The sequence below is a fragment of the Artemia sp. Qi Xiang Cuo genome, chromosome 9, assembly GCF_049724085.1.
Source record: "Artemia sp. Qi Xiang Cuo chromosome 9, ASM4972408v1, whole genome shotgun sequence".
Taxonomy (NCBI): Eukaryota; Metazoa; Arthropoda; class Branchiopoda; order Anostraca; family Artemiidae; genus Artemia; species Artemia sp. Qi Xiang Cuo.
In genome coordinates, this window is record NC_142802.1 from 29,194,040 (window position 1) to 29,216,142 (window position 22,103).

Consider the following 22,103-nt stretch of genomic DNA (forward strand, 5'->3'; position numbering starts at 1 on the left):
TCTTGCTGGATTAGTTTGGTGAATGGTAAAGCGTGATATATTTTGCAATGCTGTCACAGGATTAACCCAAGTTACTTGTAATACAAATATAGGTATGACCTGTTCAGAAAATAAATTGATTAATTTCATAAAACCAAAATTTCGTAGGGGAAAATCTTTTAGGGGAAAATGGTCTGACAATTTTTCAATAGGTAAATTGAAGGTTGGTAGAAATAAGGCTCGCAAAAAAAAAATATCAGGGAAAAGGTTTCTGGCACAATTTTTCAGAGGAAAACAAATGTATAGTCGACTGAAATTCGTCAGGTTTTTGATTTGTATCTATTGGTGGAAGTTAGGACAAAGGGAAGATTTAAAGAGGTATTTCAAAATATGGATAAAATATATCAGGAATTGCTTCAGCCAAAAACCTGTTTTGTGCTCTAATTTTAGGCATATACAAAGAGCAATCTTTGGGACTGCCTCTTGGAAACTTCGGGGTTATGACAATCTTTTCGGGGATTTCCAATATATTTTGAGTCATTTTAACAAATCTGCTAACTTAACAATCAACAACTATTATACATCCTATTGAATCATTAAAATCATAGTTATTTATAATTATTAAAATTCATTTTTCAACAGACTTTTAAATCTACTTACATCACTACTACTTTAATGTACCCACCTAATGAATTTCATAACTTAGCCCCTCTAAACCCAGAGAAAACACTGACCTAGGCGTAACCAAATTATTAATAGAAATACTTGCCATCTTCTTTCAAATTTTTCCTGTTAAGGGATGTTTCCAAAGGCAACGAGGAACCTGTTTCAGCTCCCTCCCCACCAGATACTTTACATTATCATGTTCTAAATTTCAATGAAATGCCATTGGAAAAGCCAAGATAAGCAATATTTCTGGTCAAGTACAATAAAGGAAATATTGAAAAGTGATTCTGTAAAGATACACCAAAAATTGCTTAAGATACTGTGACTTGATGTCTTAGGATATTAGACTTTGGACATGTTACTTGAGGTTAGTTTTACAAGTATTACTTATTTTGTCATATTTCAGTTCAGCAAATGCAAAGAAATGGGAAGTTGAGCTGGCAACATTGAAAAGTAATAACGCCAGGCTAACGGCAGCGCTTCAGGAATCAACTGCAAATGTCGAAGAGTGGAAGAGGCAGTTGCAAGCTTTTAAGGAAGAAAACGTCGCGTTGAAATCAAAGCTTTTAGATGCAGAAACGAGCAAAGGTACTGTTGGTTTGTTTCTGCCATTTCCTTTTTATTAGCTTGAAATTTCGTTTTCTTCTGGACGGGTAGAAATGGATATTAATTTCGATGGGTGCACCAGAAAGACAAAAGTGCATTTATTTTCTTAGATTTATACCTTTTCAAAGAACTTTCTGGAAAGGGTGCTCTGAAAATAAGAATCATAATAGATACTCCTCGACAAATTATAATTCTTCTTGGATTTGCTTTGGTTTGCCCTTTTTTGCGTTTTGTCTTCTGATCGTTCAAAGTATTCAAAGTATAGTCTAGAAAGTTGTCCGATCGCACTCTGTAAAAGCGGCTAAGGTGGTTTGGCCATTCTTAAGAATGTCCGGAAAGTAGGAGTTACAAGGGTGTTACGGAAGGTAGAACCCCCCCCCCCAGGTTGGGTTTCGGTGAACTTATTGAAACAATTATTTCAATATTTAATTGAATTTTCCTGGAAGGCAGTCAAAGTTGAAACTCACATGATGAGATGGAGTAAGGTGTTCAAAAATGTTTACGTCTTTAACAGGTTAATATCGCTATGTGCTCGTAGGTGCAGCAACGTTCTATGTGCAGCAATGTTCAAGTTCACATTGCTATCTGCTGGTAGGTGCAGCATTGTTCATGAACTTATGATCCTCTTCCTTAACTGAGCAGAATATTGCCGTTTTTTTTGCGTCAAAAACAGACAGAAACCGATTCTGGGTAATGAACGCTGACTAAACTGAATTCTGGGTAATTGACGCTTTAATGACGCTATCAGTTATTTGATTTTGTTTAAGATTTAAATGTTAGTTAAAATTTGGGCCTTTTCTGTTAAGAAATAAAGATGAACTGGTTCTTCATATGTCATCTTCATCCTTAAAAGTCTACTTCGCGAAATAAGTATTTGATGCTATGCATCTGAATAAAACTATTCACTGCTTATACATAAGATAAGTCCGATATGGGGGGATAGTTTTCCATTCTTTTTAAATAAAGTATTGATTGAAGAACAAGATTTACTGTCTCTGGCGTATACAATGCGGAAAAAATTAAACAGTACAAAACAAATTCATTCATGTTTTACGCTGTCGGCGACAAGTTGCTCAATCACGAAAGGAAATTTTTTTATTTTTTTTTATTTTTCATTGTTTTCATAGTAATCATTTGTAATGGATAACCAAAAATACTGAAATCTTAAAAATAATTCTTATTCAACTTGTTTTTTTTTGTAAAAATAATTTAGTCAGTTAAAACATTTTAGAGCTAAACTTGATATATTATAATATTAATAATAATATATTTCTGCCCTCTCTTACAAAACGAATAAGAAGGAGGAGTATATGAAAGAAAGAAAAAAGTAAACGAGAAAATCAAACACAAAAGACTTTCTTCGAAGCATCATTCAGCCGGCCGCTGTATAGGCACAAAATCGGAAGCCCGGATTCTGTGGCATTTTTCTGTTTTTTTTTTTTTTTTTTTTCTGCTGACAAATGTTGAATCTTTTAAGACCATTTACTTGTTACTTATTGTAAAGTATCTGTTTACAATCAGTAAATTCTGTACCTTTGTTTAAGTCTTTAACTCTGTAAAATCAGTAACTCTGTTTAAGCTCTTGAACAGATACTGATAATCATCAGTCCTTTCAGGTAGCCATGTAAAAAAAAAGTCAGTAGCTGTCAAATTTAACAAACAAGGGAGACAAGCAAGATACGTATGAGAGCTGTTCTGACATTAATTTTAGGTCAGGATTTTTATCGAGATAGTAAGATTTAAATAATAATAATAATATTATAAAATAATAATAATAGTAGTTATTGTGACAAGCCTATGGCTTCTTCCTTTATTAAATAAAATAAATAAATAAAAAAATAAGAATAATTACATTATGGTCAACATCATATCTAGGCAACATATCTGAACTTGAAATTTGAAGAGTAAACACGGTACACACGACATCAATTTTCAACCAATGTAGACAGAGGTGGAACTCGATGTGGTATCTTTAACACACAAAAAAATGCGTATAGTATCATTTGTTTTCAGTAAAGTGCTAATGACACAAAAGCCTTTAGAACTTTTACGGTTAGAAGAAGGGGGTGTGGGCATAAGCTAAACTCCTACTTGAAGTAGTTTTTATTCGTTTAAAGAAGAAGTGACAGGAGTAATACGTGATTCACCAAATAGTTTAAAATGACCTATATCGTAAACCGGAAAAACTATTATGTTTAAATTCATTTTGTAATTTAACAATGACGGTGATTCACTTACTTATTTAGTAGGCTTGTTTTTATTCAAAGCACTGCCGGTAGAACGAAAAGATACAAAAAAAGAAAAATTGAAATTTATTGCCCTCTAGTCTTATTTCACCATCCCTACCCGTTGAATCATAAACTAATACTTGTCTCAAATGTTATATAATATGCAACTTTGTTGTTTCAGGAGATGACTTAAACAGCAGTGAACTTAAGAAGGAGTTAACAACATTGCGATTAAAATGTGATTCTTTGGAAACAGAACTGAGGACCAAGGATGAAACAGTTAAGGATCTAAGCACAGAATTAAAAGATTCATTATCTGTTATGGAAAATTTTAAGGTAATTTAATCCAAAATTATTTTGTATTTTCTTCAGCAAGTATATTCCATCTTCATGGAAAATTCCAACCATAAAAAATGGATGTCAGTATAGATATGATTGATTGGATTTATTTTGAAATTCATTTATGCTATTTTTTTTTCTTTTATTTATTGAAAACCAAACTGAGGAACAATAATAAAAGAGTTCATAAGATAATTTGAGTTTTTGCCAGCTTCTGGTTATTTCATGGACATTATCATATATTTTTTTTTTCACCAACGGACTTCGTATGTTAGGAGTTGTCCTAGAAACTTGTTAAGGGGCTTATTCGATTTGAAATTGAAAGTTCTAGTGCCCTTCTTTAGAGTCAGAAGCTATTGAAGGGCAACCAGCTTCCCTCCCACACACCTTTTTCCACAAAGCGGTCTGATCATAATTTTGAGACAGTCGTCTTGTTCAGCATGGTTGAAAGGTCTAATAACTCTATCACTGTGGATGCTATTTTTTATCGGGGAAGGGGGGACACGTTTTTTTTTGTATCTAAAAAGTTCAGGGGCATTCAACTAAATAAAACACATTATTTGCATGCGGACTGTCAAAAGGGCTTAGGGTATTAAGTTGGAGTTTTCAAGGGATATGATGGGGAAGAACACTTGACCAAGAGGCAATATATGCGCGCTACAACTACTACAACTAATACTGTTACTCTTACCACCACCACTACTACAACTGCTATTGCTATTCTGACTACTGCTAAGGCTAAGGATATTAAGGTGAAATTTCAGGAAATGTTGCGGGGTAAATTGAACTAAATCAAACCACATTATTTGCATGCCGCCAGTAAGGGCACATCAGATATATCTTAGGAATGGCTTAGCGTATTAAATTATAAACTTCCAGGGCATGATGAGGGGATGTTCAACTGACCAAAAGGCGATATCTGCATACTAATGCTGCTACTACTGTACTTGCTAATACTACTACCGCCACAACTATTATTGCTCCTACTGCTACTAAGGCTAAGGGTGTGAAGGTGAAATATTCAGGGAATATTGAGGAGAAAGTTGAACTAAATAACAAAAAATGTTCTTTGCATACAGGTTGTCAAAAGGGCGTATCTCATGAATGGCTTATTCAAATATATGAAATTATAGCCATTTTCGATCAAGAGTAGTGTTTTAGATAGAAATCATTTTCTAGACCTTTGATAAGTTTCATTGTTTGAAAGCCAATATCTTTGTTTGGCTACTTCAGTGTTTTACTCTTAAGGAAATACTTTATTAAAGGTCATTGTCAAGGTCTGACAAAAAAAAAGTCGAAAATCAAAAGGAGAAATAACACCAAAGGGTCGAACAGCATAATCGTAGAAGAATATTCCAAAAGACAATATAAATCGTTTCATTTATCTTATTTACGTTCATTTTATATTATCTTGTTAAACCATCAATAAAAATTAAATTACTCGTGCTAAAAAAAAACTCCAAACACGAACCGGTTTTAAAGCAAACCATCAATAAAAATGAAATTACTCGTGCTAAAAAAAAACTCCAGACACAAACCGGTTTTAAAGCAAACCATCAATAAAAATGAAATTGCTCGTGCTAAAAAAAACTCCAAACACGAACCGGTTTTAAAGCAAACCATCAATAAAATGAAATTACTCGTGCTAAAAAAAACTCCAAACACAATCTGGTTTTAAAGAAAACCATCAATAAAAATGAAATTACTCGTGCTAAAAAAAAACTCCAAACAAAAATTCCGAACACATCAACTCCATGGAGTTGATGGAGACATCAACTCCAGGGACCCCCCTAAAAAAACAACTCAAATGTTAACTAGAAATTCTTTGGCGTTCGTTTGAAGACATCGCAGGGGTTGCAGCCTCGTGCTAACCATGGGAGTGTGCTTAAGATTATATTCAAACTAATGAATATATAGAAAAATGGGTGTAATATTTTTAAATACCAGTGGACAAAGAATAATCAACAAACTTTTAATAATAAGAAAATCTTAATATTTCGAAGGAGGAGTTCTTCCTTTGCCGATATTATAACCATTGTGGGTGCAACAAGTTGACTACCTGTGGGGAGAATAAGTGCCACACTATTTGTCCTATGGGAACGGGTCCTCCTGTGGATTCTATAATGGTGATAATTCTCAATAGTCTCTTCTTAACCCCATCATGGTTTGGGGAATACAGTCTAATAAAGTCATAAAGACGAGAGGTAAAACGCCACCTTCGCCATCACGTGACGCGGTGGGCCAATAAAATGTATTGAGATTCAAAATTGAGCTTGCTTTACGCATAAATTATATATCAATGAGAAGACTTAGCCAGATAAAAATTGAACTTCAATACAAACTAATTTCTTTTCTCTTTCGAAACTACATTGAAAACAGGCTAACCTATACGAGAGTTTAACTCGTTAATAAGATTATATTGTTGGTAAATCTATGTATAAGAGAAAGAGAATTTATCTGATAAAAAAGGGGCACGGGCCCCAACGATATGTTTCTCAATTAATTTGTCGAATGGGTCTGTCTAAACCCCTTTTCCGACAGCAAATTGTAGATTTTAATCGCATTAACGTGGCCATTAGCATAAATTAAAAAGAGTCTTGGTCCAAAGATAGATCCTTGCGGAATGCCCCTTTCTCTTAAAGACTCGTCTCTCAATAGTTGTCAGTGCTTCTTGACTCCGCCCTATTATGTTCGTAGTTTTGATGAACCCCCTCTCCCCAGTTTCACCGAAATTAATCACTTAGCACTGCAGCAATGTATTTTCTAGAAATGAATGCTAATGCCTATAATTTTTACTGTTTTTCTTTATAGTGTTTATACGAAGAGTCGCAAAAAAATGAGAAAACCACGCGTCTCGTGCTCTCCCGAATTGACGCAGCGCTTAACAGCAGTCGTTCTCAATCCATTTTAATTGAAAACCTACGTGTCGTATTTCTTGAAAAAATTAAAGAAATTGAAGATGCCCATATAGACGTAAGGAACATTTTAGAAGGCTAGTTTTTGTCCATTGAACCATAAAGTCTAGGCCAGTGCATTCAGATATTTTGTTGTTAATTTGTTGTTTTTGTGTGTTTCGCTAATTCTCGTAGTTGTTTTTTCCTATCTTAAAGAAATTCTAGGACCTATCATTTGTAGTTATTTTGAGTTTTTTGTTTAGTCAGCTGTTTTTTTTAGTTATTTTATTGATACCAAGAAGATTTAATGTTTTTTATGCTTTCGGTGGTTTACAATGTGTCGAAATTATATATGCTGATTAGTTTATAATTTTGGCAACAGTGCATACCGATTGGGATTTCTGGTAGAAGGATTAAAACGACTGAATAAAGTTTGGCAAAGATTACAAATAGTTCGAGAAAATTTATCATCGCAACATTGTTAACGTTTGTTTCTAAACCATATTGCAGTCCGGAACTCCAAAATCCAAAAAAAAATAACTTGAAAAAAAAATTGAAACAATAAAACATAAACCCAAGGGAAGTTAGATTTCAACTCCTATAACGAGTTGGAACTCACAGAACATTGTCTAAAGCCAGTAAACCTGCATTCAAAATGTTTCAAAGAACTTTGTGGTAATTCAAGTTAATCGAACGGATATTTAGAAGTAAATTTTGCAACCACCTTTAATAAAATAAGGTAGATAGGAGATTTAACTATCATTTTTAAAAAGCAAAGATGTAAGATCTTTTCCGTTATTTAAAACAGAAACTCTAAAAGCCTTGGAATAATTATAGCTTAGTGTGATATACTACTATCATCTAAAGATCTTGTAAAATCACTAATGTGTTGCTGAAATTTATGAAATCGGCGAATTAACGAATCAACAATGTGTCATAATAGCTTGACGGCATGCATTTGATATTGTGTAAAGATATCAGAAGATCGCGGTTATATGTAAAAAATTTGTAAGATTAGAAGAAGTAATGACTCAATATCGCATTGTAACAGCTTAGTGTAGTTATATAGGTATTAAATCAAGATCTTGAAAGCTTGCTTTTGTATGTAGAAAGTTATGAAACTAAAATTACATCTTGGGAATTATGCACTATATTTCGGTTGGGCAACAAACGTTGTATGAGCCATATTGTAGATTGTGAAGATCGCTCTTCACCATTTTTAGAAGAAACATATATAAAAATTTTATTTGAAATTGTTTTCCCCAGTCTGAAAGTAGAAACGTGATGTTAGCTACAGATTATTTTTTTTTGAAAGAAAATAATTTTTTGGCTCATTACAATTAAAAGTGACTTTAAATTCGCTAAAATGTTTAAATTGCAAATTTACAGTCTTCAGATAATATTACTCGAATTTTGACTTAAACTCCATGTCTTTGACTTCCCATCCTACTATTTTACCTCTCTTTCTGTGCGTTTGACTGAGATTGTCAGCTAAGGTTGTCTTTATAACTGTAATCAAATCCCAGTTGTTGTATTCTTTTCTAAATTTCTTCGTTCATTTGCCGCCGAAAATTACATAAGTTTATTTTGTCTCTATTCAGTGTTTGAGACATATTGGGTGTTTCTGAATTATTTTTGGGCTCGTGTTGTTGGTGTAGCTTTCCTAAACTCTATAACAGAATTGTATTCATCTTTTTTTTCAGTCTTTCTTACTAAGCGACCTTGTTATTTATATAAATATGAGGAGTGGACTGGGGGGAGTAACGTGTTGAAATGTGATAGCATAAAACGCTTTTAAAATCAGATTTTATATCTTATGAATAGAATTTCTTCTGCATGATGCAGAATGTACCTGTGACCGCTTCTTTTTTTCTATTTTATAGAAACCAAGCAATAGAGACAAGCTGATCTCTTGGCTGTAATTCAATATTAGTTGATTATTATTGCTCAATTTCACATTTCATAGTATAAATCTCATATAATATAATGAAGCTGCCTTAAGGGCGGTGGATATCATAGGTGGTTGGACGTGGAAATTATAAGTGTCACTTGTATAATTCACTTTTTAGGAAAAAAATTTTAACGCTTCCTAAACAATGTGATTTTCCCAGCTATTTTTTTTTTTCAATCTAATTGAACAAGGAAAACTGTAGTTAATGCGTTTCGATTGTAGTTGACAAATCGAACTTTGACCCGCAGTATTTCTTGGTCAGTCTTCCGACTTAATCTTAAGTATCTACACTAAGCTCTTCCTTTACTTTGAAAGGCCTACTGCATTAAATAGTTGTACCTGCTAGAATATTCCATCATCTTCTGAATTTTTCCCCTTTCCTAGATTAGTGGTTACGGTTCCCTTATGTAGTGTGGTGAGACCAGACAAACAGGGATAACTCTACCCATTAAAGTCATAAAATAAATATTAGTCTGGGTTTTGAAATACTCGCTTTCTGGTCACTATTTTGTGTATTGTGTCAATTGTATTTATAAGATTTCAGTTCTGACGTCATTACAACTGCTGAAATGCTCTTTCCAAAGAGGGATAGGAGTAATATTCTCTGATGAGAAGTGTGCAAGGAGCATTAACTTCTTCATGGAAATTCCGTTACAGTGAACAAAAATATAAATGTTTAGGTTAAGAATACGCTCTTTTTTTTGGCAGAAAATTTTTGGGAAAACGGGGTAAGTGCGTAGATTCGAAAAAAAAAGAAATTTTAAATTTGTGATAGGAGCTTTCGGTCCTTCCCCAGTCTGGTCAAAGTTGAAAGAAATATTTAACTTTATTTCCCGTTTTTAGAAATTTTGACTGATTACTGCGGCTATTACCTTGTCCGTTGGATGTGAACTCAGCTCGGTAATACGGTACCCAGGGTTCGAACACAACTGTTGTAACAGTGCAAGTCAAGAAGCGTCGTTAGTCTGATACCATGCATGTTATTATCTATTTTTGTTGCCTAGCATGAATCTACCAAATGCCAGAATATCCATTTCTATCATCCTTCTAAATTCCCAAGAAATTCCAAGACCTTTTGGAATAAATTTAACCATCACCAGGAATAATTTTATAATTCAACAAATCTGGAACGAGACGTCTGGAACACCAGTTGTTCCGGAAAAGATGCTTTAAAAATCCTTACTGAAAAACTGGGGGTTCTAGAAAAAATATGATGACATTTTGTATTCAATACGAAAAGCTGTATTGCCAAAAATTTTCATAAATTTAAACTTTTTTTGCCCAAGTTTTCACAACAACAAAAAAAATACAAAAAGACTAGATATACCAGACCTTTTGTAATATAGATTCAGCTACCTTAAACATGAGAAGTAGGTATAAAGAAAATAACAAACTGGCAAAAAAGGCAACTACTTTTAAAGAGCTTTTAGAAAGTGTTTATGATAAATTTATAGGCGTGTTTTTATGGGCAAATACAAAACTGTTACGGATAACTATTCATCCATAAATCTCTTATAACCAGAACAGTGTTAATGAATTTTTAGTGTGAGATTCAAAAAGTCAGAAATATGAAAGCCAAACCTGTAATATCCTCAATTCCAAGAAAAATTTTGGGTGAAATTTCTGTTCTGCATTGTATTAATGCAGGGGCGGATCCAGGATTTTTGTTTTGGGGGGGGGGGTGCAAAATAGGTTGATCCAATAAACTTGTGTTTGGAGCAAGTTTAATTAACGCAAACTTGCGTTAATTAAGTAAATTACACTACTTTAGAGTACTTTAGGGGGGAACCTCGCCTCGCCCCCCTTGTATCCGCCACTGTATTAATGACGCTTCTTGACTATTAAGGTCCTTGTGTCGGCCCTGTAGTATGTTTGTGCAGCTGATTTCGGAATCTGGGTCCTGTATTACCAAAATGAGATGAAGCTTAATTCACCACCACAGGACAAACATATGTGTTCTATAGTATCATATTGTAATCTTACTCGTCCCAAAGTCTAGATGCTAAATTAGATCTTTTTCACCCAGAAAGTTTTGTTCGTAAATATCACTCCAAATCATCTGTTTCTGTGAGTTCTATTAATATTTTTTTTTCTTGAACTTTTTTCCTTTAGAGCTAAGGGAGAATTTTGTGCAATAACGGGGGCGACAGGAGCGTGCTTGACAGCCCGGCCCCCTTCACGGATGTAAACTCAAAATTAGCAGCTTAATTTATTTTTCAGTTTAGTAGGAATTTTTCCGTTCAAGAAATAGTTTTGTTTCCACTTTGGGTTTTATTCTCCGGCAAGATGACAATGCTGAGCATTGATATGGCAAAAATACAAGAGTAGGATTTTGGACGGAGGGGCTGGTGTTTTCAAGATGTGCCGTAATAAAGGATGTTTTTTCTTTGTATGTTTTTGTGCTTATATTGTATGCTCTCTATCTCTTGCTATAAGTCTGTTTTTGTCTTTTTGAATAATTATGTATTTTATTTTTTTAGTTCAGACTTCCTAGTGCCAATTGGTTTTGTGTTTTTGCAAATTAATTTTATCAACTGGTTTGATATACCTGTCTCGTGTTTATTCTTGGAATCGTGATTTTGACAAAGGCACTGTGACCGTGGAATTTGTTCTTGGTTTTCTTATTAAAACTTGCAGTATTGCCCTAATAAAGTTAAAAGACGTGTCTTAAGGAACCCTTACTTCAGCATTATAATAGGCCCTTCTGCGGCTATTGATAATAGGCCCTTCTGCCGCTATTGACAATAGTCCCTCTTGCCGCTATTGATAATATGCCCTTCTGCCGCTATTGATAATAGGCCCTTCTGCCGCTATTAATATGTCCTATTTTACTGACAGGACTGGCTAATTTCTAAATCATATTCTTTTCCGTTCATAAATGATATTGAGTGATTTTGATATTTCTAAAAGAAAAGCAAGAAAAAATCCATTTTCACCTGTGTTCCCTGTGCAAGTCTTTGTTTTTTTATTCTTCCGCATTCCAATGGGTTTAATATTTCAACATAAAACAACTATTTTGCTATCATTCAATAGTGGCGACCGTTTTATATTTGTAAAATTTTCTTTGGATTGAAAAAAGACGTTGGTAAGGCATTAAAAACCCGTAAAAATACGAAAAGTTTAGTATTTTTAAGCAGATTCAGATCATTCTCTAGAGAAGCAATACTGTGATTCTTTCCAGGTAAATTGACATATCTGGAACTAATGAATCAAACGATGTAAATGTTTTCTTTTCGATACAGGTTACAAATTTATAGCTGGGTAAAAATCTTTGTTTCACAGAAAACATGGAATAAACATGGTTTTACTTGTTCTTCGAGGCGGGGTCTGTAAACCTCCATCCAAGGGTTTTTGACAATGATAATTTCAATGATGTACTCATTATTTCAATATTTTGTTATTTTCCTGTTGTTTCAGGCATGCATGCCGATGGATGGGATAACAAGGGAACGTTAAAAATTGCATGAAAATAAAAAATGTAGACATATTTTAGTTCATATCTAAAGAAAAAGAAAATGATGGATCCAGAAACATCTGCTCGTCCCTTTATATACGCGACCTCTTCTTTTTGTACTTTATGCTGTATTTGGGGTTTGCAATTGTATTAGGAACTTTTTCATTGGTCTCTTTTCTGTCTTTCCAATATTTTAGGGCCTAGTTTCTAAGTATGTTTCTTGACTATTTTAAGTATTCTACATTTGACGATTAATCAAGTTTCTTGAAAATTTCTAAGTAAGTAGTTTTCAAGGGGTTTAGAATACAAGAAAATATATCAATGATTTATTATAAGCTTAAGTACAATAATAATCGTTTCTCTTTACTTGATCTATGGCATAATCAATTGTCAAGCGAGTGTCGACGGGATTAATCCCCCGTCCCCCCTCTTCTTCAGGGATTCCGTTTAGAATTTTAGAAGTGAACCTATAGAATATATGGGCCAAGTGTAAATCTTATGAAAAATTGATTTGTTTGTCTTGTTTAGGTTTGAGCTACATTCCATGACAACCAGAGTGTTTTTAGTGTTTTGTTTTTAGTTTTGTTTGTTTTGCCCATAGGTGTGTTTAAATTAAATAAATTTACATAATGTACACGATTCTCTAAGTTTAGGAAACTCGTTTTTGGGATGTCTATTCCAATGGTCTTGAAAATGAGACCCCCAGAATAAATCAGACCAGTGATGACTTCGGGCTGGTCCATGGAAATCGTTCTTTTTCTTCTCTTTTTTTTCTATGATTCTGAGCGTGATGGTTGACCACAAACAAAGTGGCGTATCTTGCGTGTCCTTTTTAATTTTTATTTTTTTTTACAAAAATGGATTCTTTTTTTGTAAAACATATATATTTCTGCAACAAATTATTGTATATAGGTGAACAGTGTGGCTTCTGTTCGGTGTATAGTAAATAAAATTTTTATTGGCAGACTTTGAGAAAGAGGCATTGAAAATTGTTTGTGCCATTATAGCAGGTCTTAATACTTCCTATGAATTTAAGCAGATATTGGCTCTTCCACAGTGTCGTAGAAAGGTGTTCTGACACCCGGGGCGGAATTTTAACCTGTCCCCCCCCCCCCTCCCACTGTTTTGAATTTTCTTCCAAACTGTTAAACGTACAATTAACAACACTTACTTAAAGGCTTTACATTATGGAAACAAAAAAGTGAAAGGAAAAGCAAATTATGCATTTTAAAGAATCTGTATGTAAACATTTAATGTAGATAAATTAATGCGTAACAAAGTATAAACAAAATACAGCATTTAAAAAAGTAATAGTTGCACTAACATTATTATAAAATCCATGTTGCATAATAATGGATCATAACAACATACACTTTTTTTTAACCTAGAAAAAAGGTTTTTTAACCTAGAAAAACCCTACTTAATTTTTACTTAGAATATTTTCACTCTAACTTGAGATCGGCCACACCGATCACATTAGATAAAATAGCTAAGCTAGTTTGGCTCAAAGTAGATATGAGAAAACTTTTAATAAACTTGATTAAGGAAAACCTCTTCTCACAGGAAGCAACAGAGTCACAGGGTTAGGCAAAATCTTAATTCTAAAGTTAGATTTGGCGTAGAGTCTGAAAGCTGATATTCAAATAAAAACTGCAGTAGTCTCTAAGAATTCTACTTACAAGCCTCGTCTGAAGATATCTCTTTGCAATTCTCAACTAAACTGGCAAATAATTATTGGCATTTTGGCTTGTGAACTCGTTATCAAGTTCCGGATACCTATAAATAGGTATCTGATTAAAAGACAATATCTGATCAAAATGAGGTACTTCTAATTTTTTTTCAGGTACTTTTTCAACTTATTCCAACAATTTGCTGGTACTTTCGAGCGTGGTTACACTATTCCACCGACAAAAAAAATACAAAAATACGAATTCACACACTGTAAGTTGTAAACTTTGAGCTGCTGCCCTAGTATCGATAGTTCCTGGAGGGTCACAGAGTTCCTTAATTGTATCAGCAATCTTCTTAAAGCACTGTAACACAGGCTTAGCAGCTTCATAGTGAGCACTTCACCTGGTTTCTACAAGCCACTTCACCGTAACTTGAGCATTTGCCAAGAGGATATCCCGTCTTTGTGATGAGCCAGAGGAGCAATCTTTCGGAAATCCCCAAAAAATGTCACACATTAAGGAACTGTTGCAAAAGAGTACTCTCCTAAAAGATTGAGTGAATGGTTGGCACAAGGTTCAAACAATGCTTTAGGATTAAATTCACGAATCCTTTTTTTTTACCTTTGGCAAATTGCTATTATTATCCAGACTATTTTTTTCAATTTTCTTTAAAACATCAAACAGTTCATGGTAAAGAACTGTAAGTAAGGAGTGACGTGGCTCAATAGTAATCAAAACTCTAAAAAACGGGATTTTGGCATCAATAGATATATCGAAAAATCGGCTTATTATGCTGATTACAAATATATAAGATTCCCTATGTTTAGTGTTACCCATCAAAGGCTATTACCCTCTGAAATTTGCCTGATTTCCGAAAAAGGGGAGAAACACACCCTAGTTATAAAAATATTACTTGTTATAATTAGTTATAAAATTTACCCATTGTGCACGTATAGTGTTTGTTATTGGGAAGTGTGCTTACATTTTTTAGGTGGGGTGGGGTTTGAATTTTCTGCTGGGGGAGTTTTCTATGGGGAGAGAAGTTCCCAAGGGGTGAACTTTTCAGTTGAAGCTTTAAGCTGGGGTAATTTGCTAGAATTCCAATATGAAATTATCTTTATTCGTCTTACTTTCTCTTTGCCGACTCAACTTTACTAGTGGAGGTTTCAAGGGTAATTGTCCGGGGTAAATTTTCCCCGGGATTGAATTGTCTGGAGTATTTTTCCTTGGGAGGGGGGGGGTTGTGGAGGTAGAAACCAGATATCTTGGCATTATTTAAAAACGGCTAGAAATTAAATTAAAAAAAAGTTTTCCAGCTCAAAGTAAGGAGCAACATTAAAACTTGAAACGAACAGAAATGATTACGTATACAAGGGGAGTTGCCCCCTACTCATCACCTCGGTCTTTACGCTAACGCTTGAACGTTGTCCCAATTCTTTAATAACGACTCCTGTTAGATAGATAGATAAATTTTATTTCATACAAATATAAACAAACACAAATAATTAAATAGAGCCAACAGGGAGCTAGGCTAGAAAGGAAGGCTCCCTAAACACAAGGTTCGTTTATTAGAACAATAAGAAACATTTTCAAAAGTACCAAAAAACTTTAGCATTAAGAGCGAGGTGTTGAGGAGGCGGGCAACCCCTCATATGCTTAATAATTTCTGTTCGTTTTAAGCTTTAATTTTACTCCTTACTTTGAGTTGAAAAAACTTTTTTTTTTATTTGATCATGTTTAATGTCCATGGCTTTTTTACCAGTCTGATGATAATAGTCTAGAAATGACTCCTTTACTTCAAATTTCTTATTCTCTGTGTGAACAGAACAAATGACTTAACTCATTTGATCAATGCCTTAATATGTCGCCACTGTAATGTCATTAAAAGTTTTATTTTTTACCATGCCACCGAGAAGTAAGATAAACTCTTACGTAAATACAGTACTGGGTCCCGGCACGCAGATGGCTTGTATATATTTTATATTTGATTCCCCGCTTGTGTATTAGCAAATCATCGTGTTATTCTTCAGTTTTAAGTCGTGAGGTGTCAAACCAGAAATTTCAAGTGAAATAAAAATTCTGGTGTGAATTCAATTCCACCTTCCTGTTGATGCATCAAAGAATCATCTATTTTACAGGATCTTTTTGGACTCTTTGTGATTCTCACTTTTGCTTCACTTCTAACCGCTGATTTCATTTTGGATTCTCTATCAATGTAAATTCTCAATTTTCAGGTTTTTTTTTGTTTTTTTTAATATATTGCTTAAAAATTTTCGACACTGGTTCTGTTTGCTAAAGAAATTTTGTAACAGTGTAGTTAACAATCTTCTGTTAGCTTACGGGAACGCATTTATTAGCTAACATTTCTCGCTATGACGGCATGTAAACCGCTGCATCCACTAATATTTACTTTAAACAGTGGTTTCTATACCAAACTGCGCAGGATCAGAGAGATGTTCTTTACAATCGGTTTGAAGGCCTCCTTAAAAAAAAAAACAATAACAGAAAAGGCAGAATTTTTGGGCAATAATTTTACCATTCGGTGGCTTCGGAGATCCCCATTCCATGAGCAAATTTTGACTTTGTATCAAAATCTTAGTGAAGAATAAGAGAAAAAACACTTTCAGGGGAAACGTGGCTCAACTTTGTTGCCAAATATTTTTTTTGTGGGTGTGTGTGTGGGGGGGGGGGGGTCCTTCGCACCATTCTTTGAACGATTTTTCTGCCTCATTACCTATGCTATGCCAGGAATGGTTCATTGTAATACTCCATGAATTTATTTTTTATTTTCTTCTTTTTATTATTCCCTTCCAAAACTTTATCAATATGAAGAATATGCTCATTAATTATTATTGTAAAAAAAATATTTTAAGAGAAAGAAGAAACACGCATTATCACAGCAAACTTGGTTTAAATTAGTAATTTTTATATTCCCTATAAGCAATCTTTAAATTATGTTTTTGTCCCCCCCCCCTCCTTTGTTTTCAGGTATGTCCATGATCAATAACTTTTTATAAACTACTGACAACATGTCACCAGCGAAGGTTTTCTAAGGTATTTGAAGGAGACAAAGCCCGTAATTTAAGTCTGTTTGTCTGTTACCAAAATAAATTTAAAACAATTCTAGTTACATATTTGGGGGTTGTTTACCTGCTAGGGTAGTGCACAGGCTGCACTATTTTATATGTTATATATTTAGTTAAAAAAGCTACAATTATGTTAATGAAGTATTGTACGGGAACACCAAACTCCCTGTGTTGATGAATAAGAAGAAACAAGCGTTTTCCTTGGAAATTTTATTCAATTTGTCCCAGTTCTTATTCAGCATGAGAATTGGACAGACTTCTGTTCTTACCACTTCACTTAGTGTTTCATTAATACTAGTAGCAATAAACCATTCTAACCAATAACCTTTATCGGGTCATACTGAGTGGTTTAGTGTCAGTAAATATGTGTAAGTATTAAACAAAAAAAAGAAAAAAATGTTTCCGGAGGTATCCTTTTGTGTTTCATTTTAAGGAGTAATCACGCAAAACGACGATCTGTTTTCAGTTCGATTTCTCCAGTCCTTCATGAGGGGCACACGCCAGAAAGTAATCGAAAATAATTGCGGGGTTTAGCTTCAGGGACTTGAAGAAAATGATCTACCTGAAAGTTGTCCAACACGCTATTCTCTATTTGTTTTGTTGGCCCAATTAAATAATTTTATATCGAGCTTCAGTTTTAGCTGCATATTCGATTTAAAGTCGTTCATTTTTATTGCGATGAGGCATTTCGGATTTAAAGCATTTTGAAAAAAATCTTGATTGTTGCGCGACATTTTCTCGACAAAACAAGCTCTTCAGTAACAAGTAGCCACAGTCCTAAATAGTCATTATTGCAATTATAAATAGTAGCTTTAGCATAAGTAGTCGTTGCAGCAACAGTAGTAAAACAAGTAGGAGTAGTTGTGGTAGCCCTGAAAGTTTTAATTCAATGCTCTCAGCCGTTTCTGTGATAATGCTATCTCATGTATATATGTACATCTATATATATATATAGCCCTGAAAGTTTTAATTCAATGCTCTCAGCCGTTTCTGAGATAATGCTATCTCATGTACATATGTACATCTATATATATATATAGCCCTGAAAGTTTTAATTCAATGCTCTCAGCCGTTTCTGAGATAATGCTATCTCATGTATATATGTACATCTATATATATATGTACATCTATATGTATATATGTACATATATATATATATATATATATATATATATATATATATATATATATATATATATATATATATATATATATATATATATATATATTGGTTTATTTCTTCTTTTTCTATTGTTTTGATTTTAGTTTCAGATTTTATTTGGTTTTTATTTTATAATATATAGATTATTGTAGAATTATCTTTTCTTGTTATTTCTATATTTAGCGCTGAAGACGCCTAGTTTTATACAGGTGAAATATCCATCGTTTTATTCGTCATTTGTTTTCCTTTTATTGGCCGTAGACCCATTACTTTGTTGTTTTTTTTTTGTTTTTTTTTAGATTTTTCTCTCTGTCATATCCCCCTTATCATTCCCTGAAAGTTTAAACTTAGTACCCTAAGTCGTTCCTTAGATATTGCTGATATAACCCTTTGCCAACCTGCTCTGAATTTTTCACCTTAACGCCTTAGCCGGAGTAGTGGTATCGAAGTAGCATTAGTGGTAGTTGAAGTAGTAGTATTAGCAGCAGTAGTAGTACGAGTAGTATTAGTAGCAATAAATTATTATTAATAGTAGTATGCACATAGTGTCTTTTAACTAATTCAGTATATAAGTTTCAACTTAATACCCTTAGCCTCAGCAATAATAGTAGTTTCAGTAGCAATGGTCGGAGTAGGAGCGGTGGAAGGAGTGATAGTAGCAGTAGTAGTCATAACAGCAGGAGTAGTAGTATTCACATAGCGTCTTTTGGTTAGTTCAACATCCTCCTCAACATACCCTGATAGTTCCAATTTAATGCCCTAAGCTGTTCCTAAGGGTGTGCACGTAACTGAACCCTCGTGTAACTGAACCCCGTTTAACTCAACCCCCATTTAATCCAACCCCCGTGCAGCTCAACCTCATTCAATTGAATCATCGCTCAAAGAAATTTGAACTTCAAAGTTCAAAACTTCATCGTTCAAAGAATTTTGGAATTCCCAAGAATTGGTTTCGTAATTAATTTTAATGCTGATTTGAAAATAAATAGCATCTATCATTAATTATCTCTGTATTTGAATGTTGTTGTTTTTTTCACTTTGTAGTTTTTTTCAAAACTCTATTTATTTTCCAATCACAAGGGAGACTGGGAAGTGGAGTATTCAAAAGAGGGATTTGAAACACCAGTTTAAGGGTTTTTGATTGGGGAGATTTCAGTGGTACACCTTTTATGGTATTTGTCAAAAAAGGAATTTTATCTTAAAATATAGTGTACTGTTAATTACAAGAGGCAGTAGATGTAGCAATTTCCTTTAGAATTAGCCCTTGGTTTTCGGCAAAGACAATCCCAATGGTGTAATTTTTGTTTCGATGCGACGCTATTTGCAGGGCTTTCAGGCTTTTTGTGGTTACTATGTAATGTCTTCGCACTTAACTAGATTGCAGCTACCGCTGCAACAGCGATTAATCCTTTACATTTCAGAAATGACGTGAAAACCGTATTGCGGTACCATAAGGCATTTTATGATGGTGTTGTCTTGACGAAATTACAATGGTGCACTTTTTGTTTCGATCCGACGCCATTTGCAGGGGTTTCAGGCTATTTGTGGTTACCATGTGCCGTCTTCGCCCTTAACTAGATTGCAGCTACCGATGCAACCGCGATCAATCATTTACAATTGAGAATTGACGTGCAAACCGTATTGCGGTGCCAAAAGGCATTTTATGATGGTGTTGTCTTGACGAAATTACAATGGTGTACTTTTTGTTTCGATCTGACGCCATTTGCAGGGGTTTCAGGCTATTTGTGGTTACCATGTGCCGTCTTCGCACTTAACTAGATTTCAGCTAAGCTGCAACCGCGATCAATCCTTTACACTTCAGAAATGACGTGAAAACCGTATTGCGGTGCCATAAGGCAATTTATGGTGGTTTTGTCTTAACGAAACTACAATGGTGTACTTTTTGTTTCGGTACGACGCTATTTGCAAGGGTTTCAGGCTATTTGTGGTTACCATGTGCCGTCTTCGCCCTTAACTAGATTGCAGGTACCGCTGCAACCGCGATCAATCCTTTACATTTCAGAAATGACGTGAAAACCGTATTGCGGTACCATAAGGCATTTTATGATGGTGTTGTCTTGACGAAATTACAATGGTGCACTTTTTGTTTTGATCCGACGCCATTTGCAGGGGTTTCAGGCTATTTGTGGTTACCATGTGCCGTCTTCGCCCTTAACTAGATTGCAGCTACCGCTGCAACCGCGATCAATCCTTTACACTTTAGAAATGACGTGCAAACCGTATTGGGGTGCCATAAGGCATTTTATGATGGTGTTGTCTTCACGAAATTACAATGGTGTACTTTTTGTTTTGATCTGACGCCATTTGCAGGGGTTTCAGGCTATTTGTGGTTACCATGTGCCGTCTTCGCCCTTAACTAGATTGCAGCTACCGCTGCAACCGCGATCAATCCTTTACACTTTAGAAATGACGTGCAAACCGTATTGGGGTGCCATAAGGCATTTTATGATGGTGTTGTCTTGACGAAATTACAATGGTGTACTTTTTGTTTCGATCTGACGCCATTTGCAGGGGTTTCAGGCTATTTGTGGTTACCATGTGCCGTATTCGCACTGAAACAGATTGCAGCTACTGCTGCAACCACGATCAATCCTTTACACTTCAGAAATGACGGGAAAACCGTATTGCGGTGCCATAAGGCATTTTATGATGGTGTTGTCTTGACGAAATTACAATGGTGTACTTTTTGTTTCGATCCGACGCCATTTGCAGGGGTTTCAGGCTATTTGTGGTTACCATGTGCCGTCTTCGCCCTTAACTAGATTGCAGCTACCGCTGCAACCACGATCAATCCTTTACACTTCAGAAATGACGTGAAAACCGTATTGCGGTGCCATAAGGCATTTTATGATGGTGTTGTCTTGACGAAATTATAAAAAGTATCTTTCAAATGACCTTAAACATCCCTTTAAGATGTTCTAGTGCCCCATTTGTATTGGAGAAATAAAACATAAAAAAGGAGGCTTGTCAGCTATTCCAGCTCTTTTTAAAGTTCCCAGAAATTTGTATCCGTAATAAACTTTTACTATTAAGATGAATCTAAATAGATATTATTCCGTAATCAGCATTAAAGGCAATTTTTCTTGCGAAACAGTTTTTTTTACGTGTTTTTAAGGTTTTGGCTACTATGGACCGTGGTTTTCTATGTACTAGAGTTAGCTATTGCTGCAACAATCAGATTCAAGTGTGTTTGGGCCCTGGGTATGAAATTTTTTGCCAACTTTCAAATATAAGACAGAAGAATAAATTATTGATATTTAGACGGGGGGGGGGGGTGACATCATAATATGATGTTTCGATTGTGTTGAAACATCATAAAAAAAAACACTTACAAGAATATTGAGCTGAATGATGATTTAGTTGCATGGGATTTAAGTTGAATTGGGGCTCATCAAACAAGGTTTGACTTAAATGGGGAATGAGTTGCATGAGAGTTCAGTTGCACGGTGGATGCGTTGAATGAGGGCTCAATTGAATGGGGTTCAGTTAAACGGAGGCTCGATAAACGGGGTTTGAGTTATACGAGGGTTGAGCTACACGGGGGTTGAATTGGACGAGGGTTTAGTTGCACGGGGCTCAGTTACACGAGAGTTCTGTTGCAATGGAACCGTTCCTGAGATGTAGCGAATGCACATTTTTACAACCTAGAATTTTCATCTTAATGCACTTAGCCTTAGTAGTATTGGTATTATTAGTAGTAATAGTAGCACGCGCATATTGCCCTTACATCAGTTGAACATCCCCTCATCATGCTCTGGAAGTTTCAATTTGATACCATAAGTCATTCATGAGACATTGCTGATACAGTCTTTTGACAACCCACATGCACACAGTATGATTTAGTTCAACTTCCCTTTTAAAATTTTCTCCTTAATATCATAAGCCTTAGTAGTAGTAGTCGTCTATGTAGAAATCGTAGCTGTAGTAGTAGTAATAGTTGTAGTTGCAGCATGCACATATTGCCTTTTTGTTTGTTGAACATGATTCTTTTCGTCAGTTTCTATCATCGTGCCCTGATAGTTTGAACATGATTCTCTACGCCGTTTCAGA

The 22,103-nt window shown here is 34.6% G+C and overlaps 1 protein-coding gene and 1 long non-coding RNA gene across 3 annotated transcripts in view; one reads left to right on the plus strand and one right to left on the minus strand.

The window, feature by feature from the left end:
- The window catches only part of homer (protein), a 58,152-nt gene extending 45,401 nt beyond the window's left edge, over positions 1-12,751 (plus strand). For both annotated transcript variants that reach the window (XM_089094447.1, XM_089094448.1), the window contains exons 7-9: positions 1,052-1,233; positions 3,661-3,815; positions 6,630-12,751. In XM_089094447.1, coding sequence (XP_088950573.1) covers positions 1,052-1,233; positions 3,661-3,815; positions 6,630-6,815 — 523 coding nt within the window. In that variant the 3' untranslated portion in view covers positions 6,816-12,751. The remainder of the gene's footprint in view (positions 1-1,051; positions 1,234-3,660; positions 3,816-6,629) is intronic.
- Positions 12,752-13,352: 601 nt separating this feature from the next.
- LOC148948538 (uncharacterized) overlaps positions 13,353-22,103 on the minus strand; it is a 68,372-nt gene continuing 59,621 nt past the window's right edge. The window contains exon 2 of the long non-coding RNA XR_016142197.1: positions 13,353-14,331. This is a non-coding gene — a long non-coding RNA (uncharacterized LOC148948538). The remainder of the gene's footprint in view (positions 14,332-22,103) is intronic.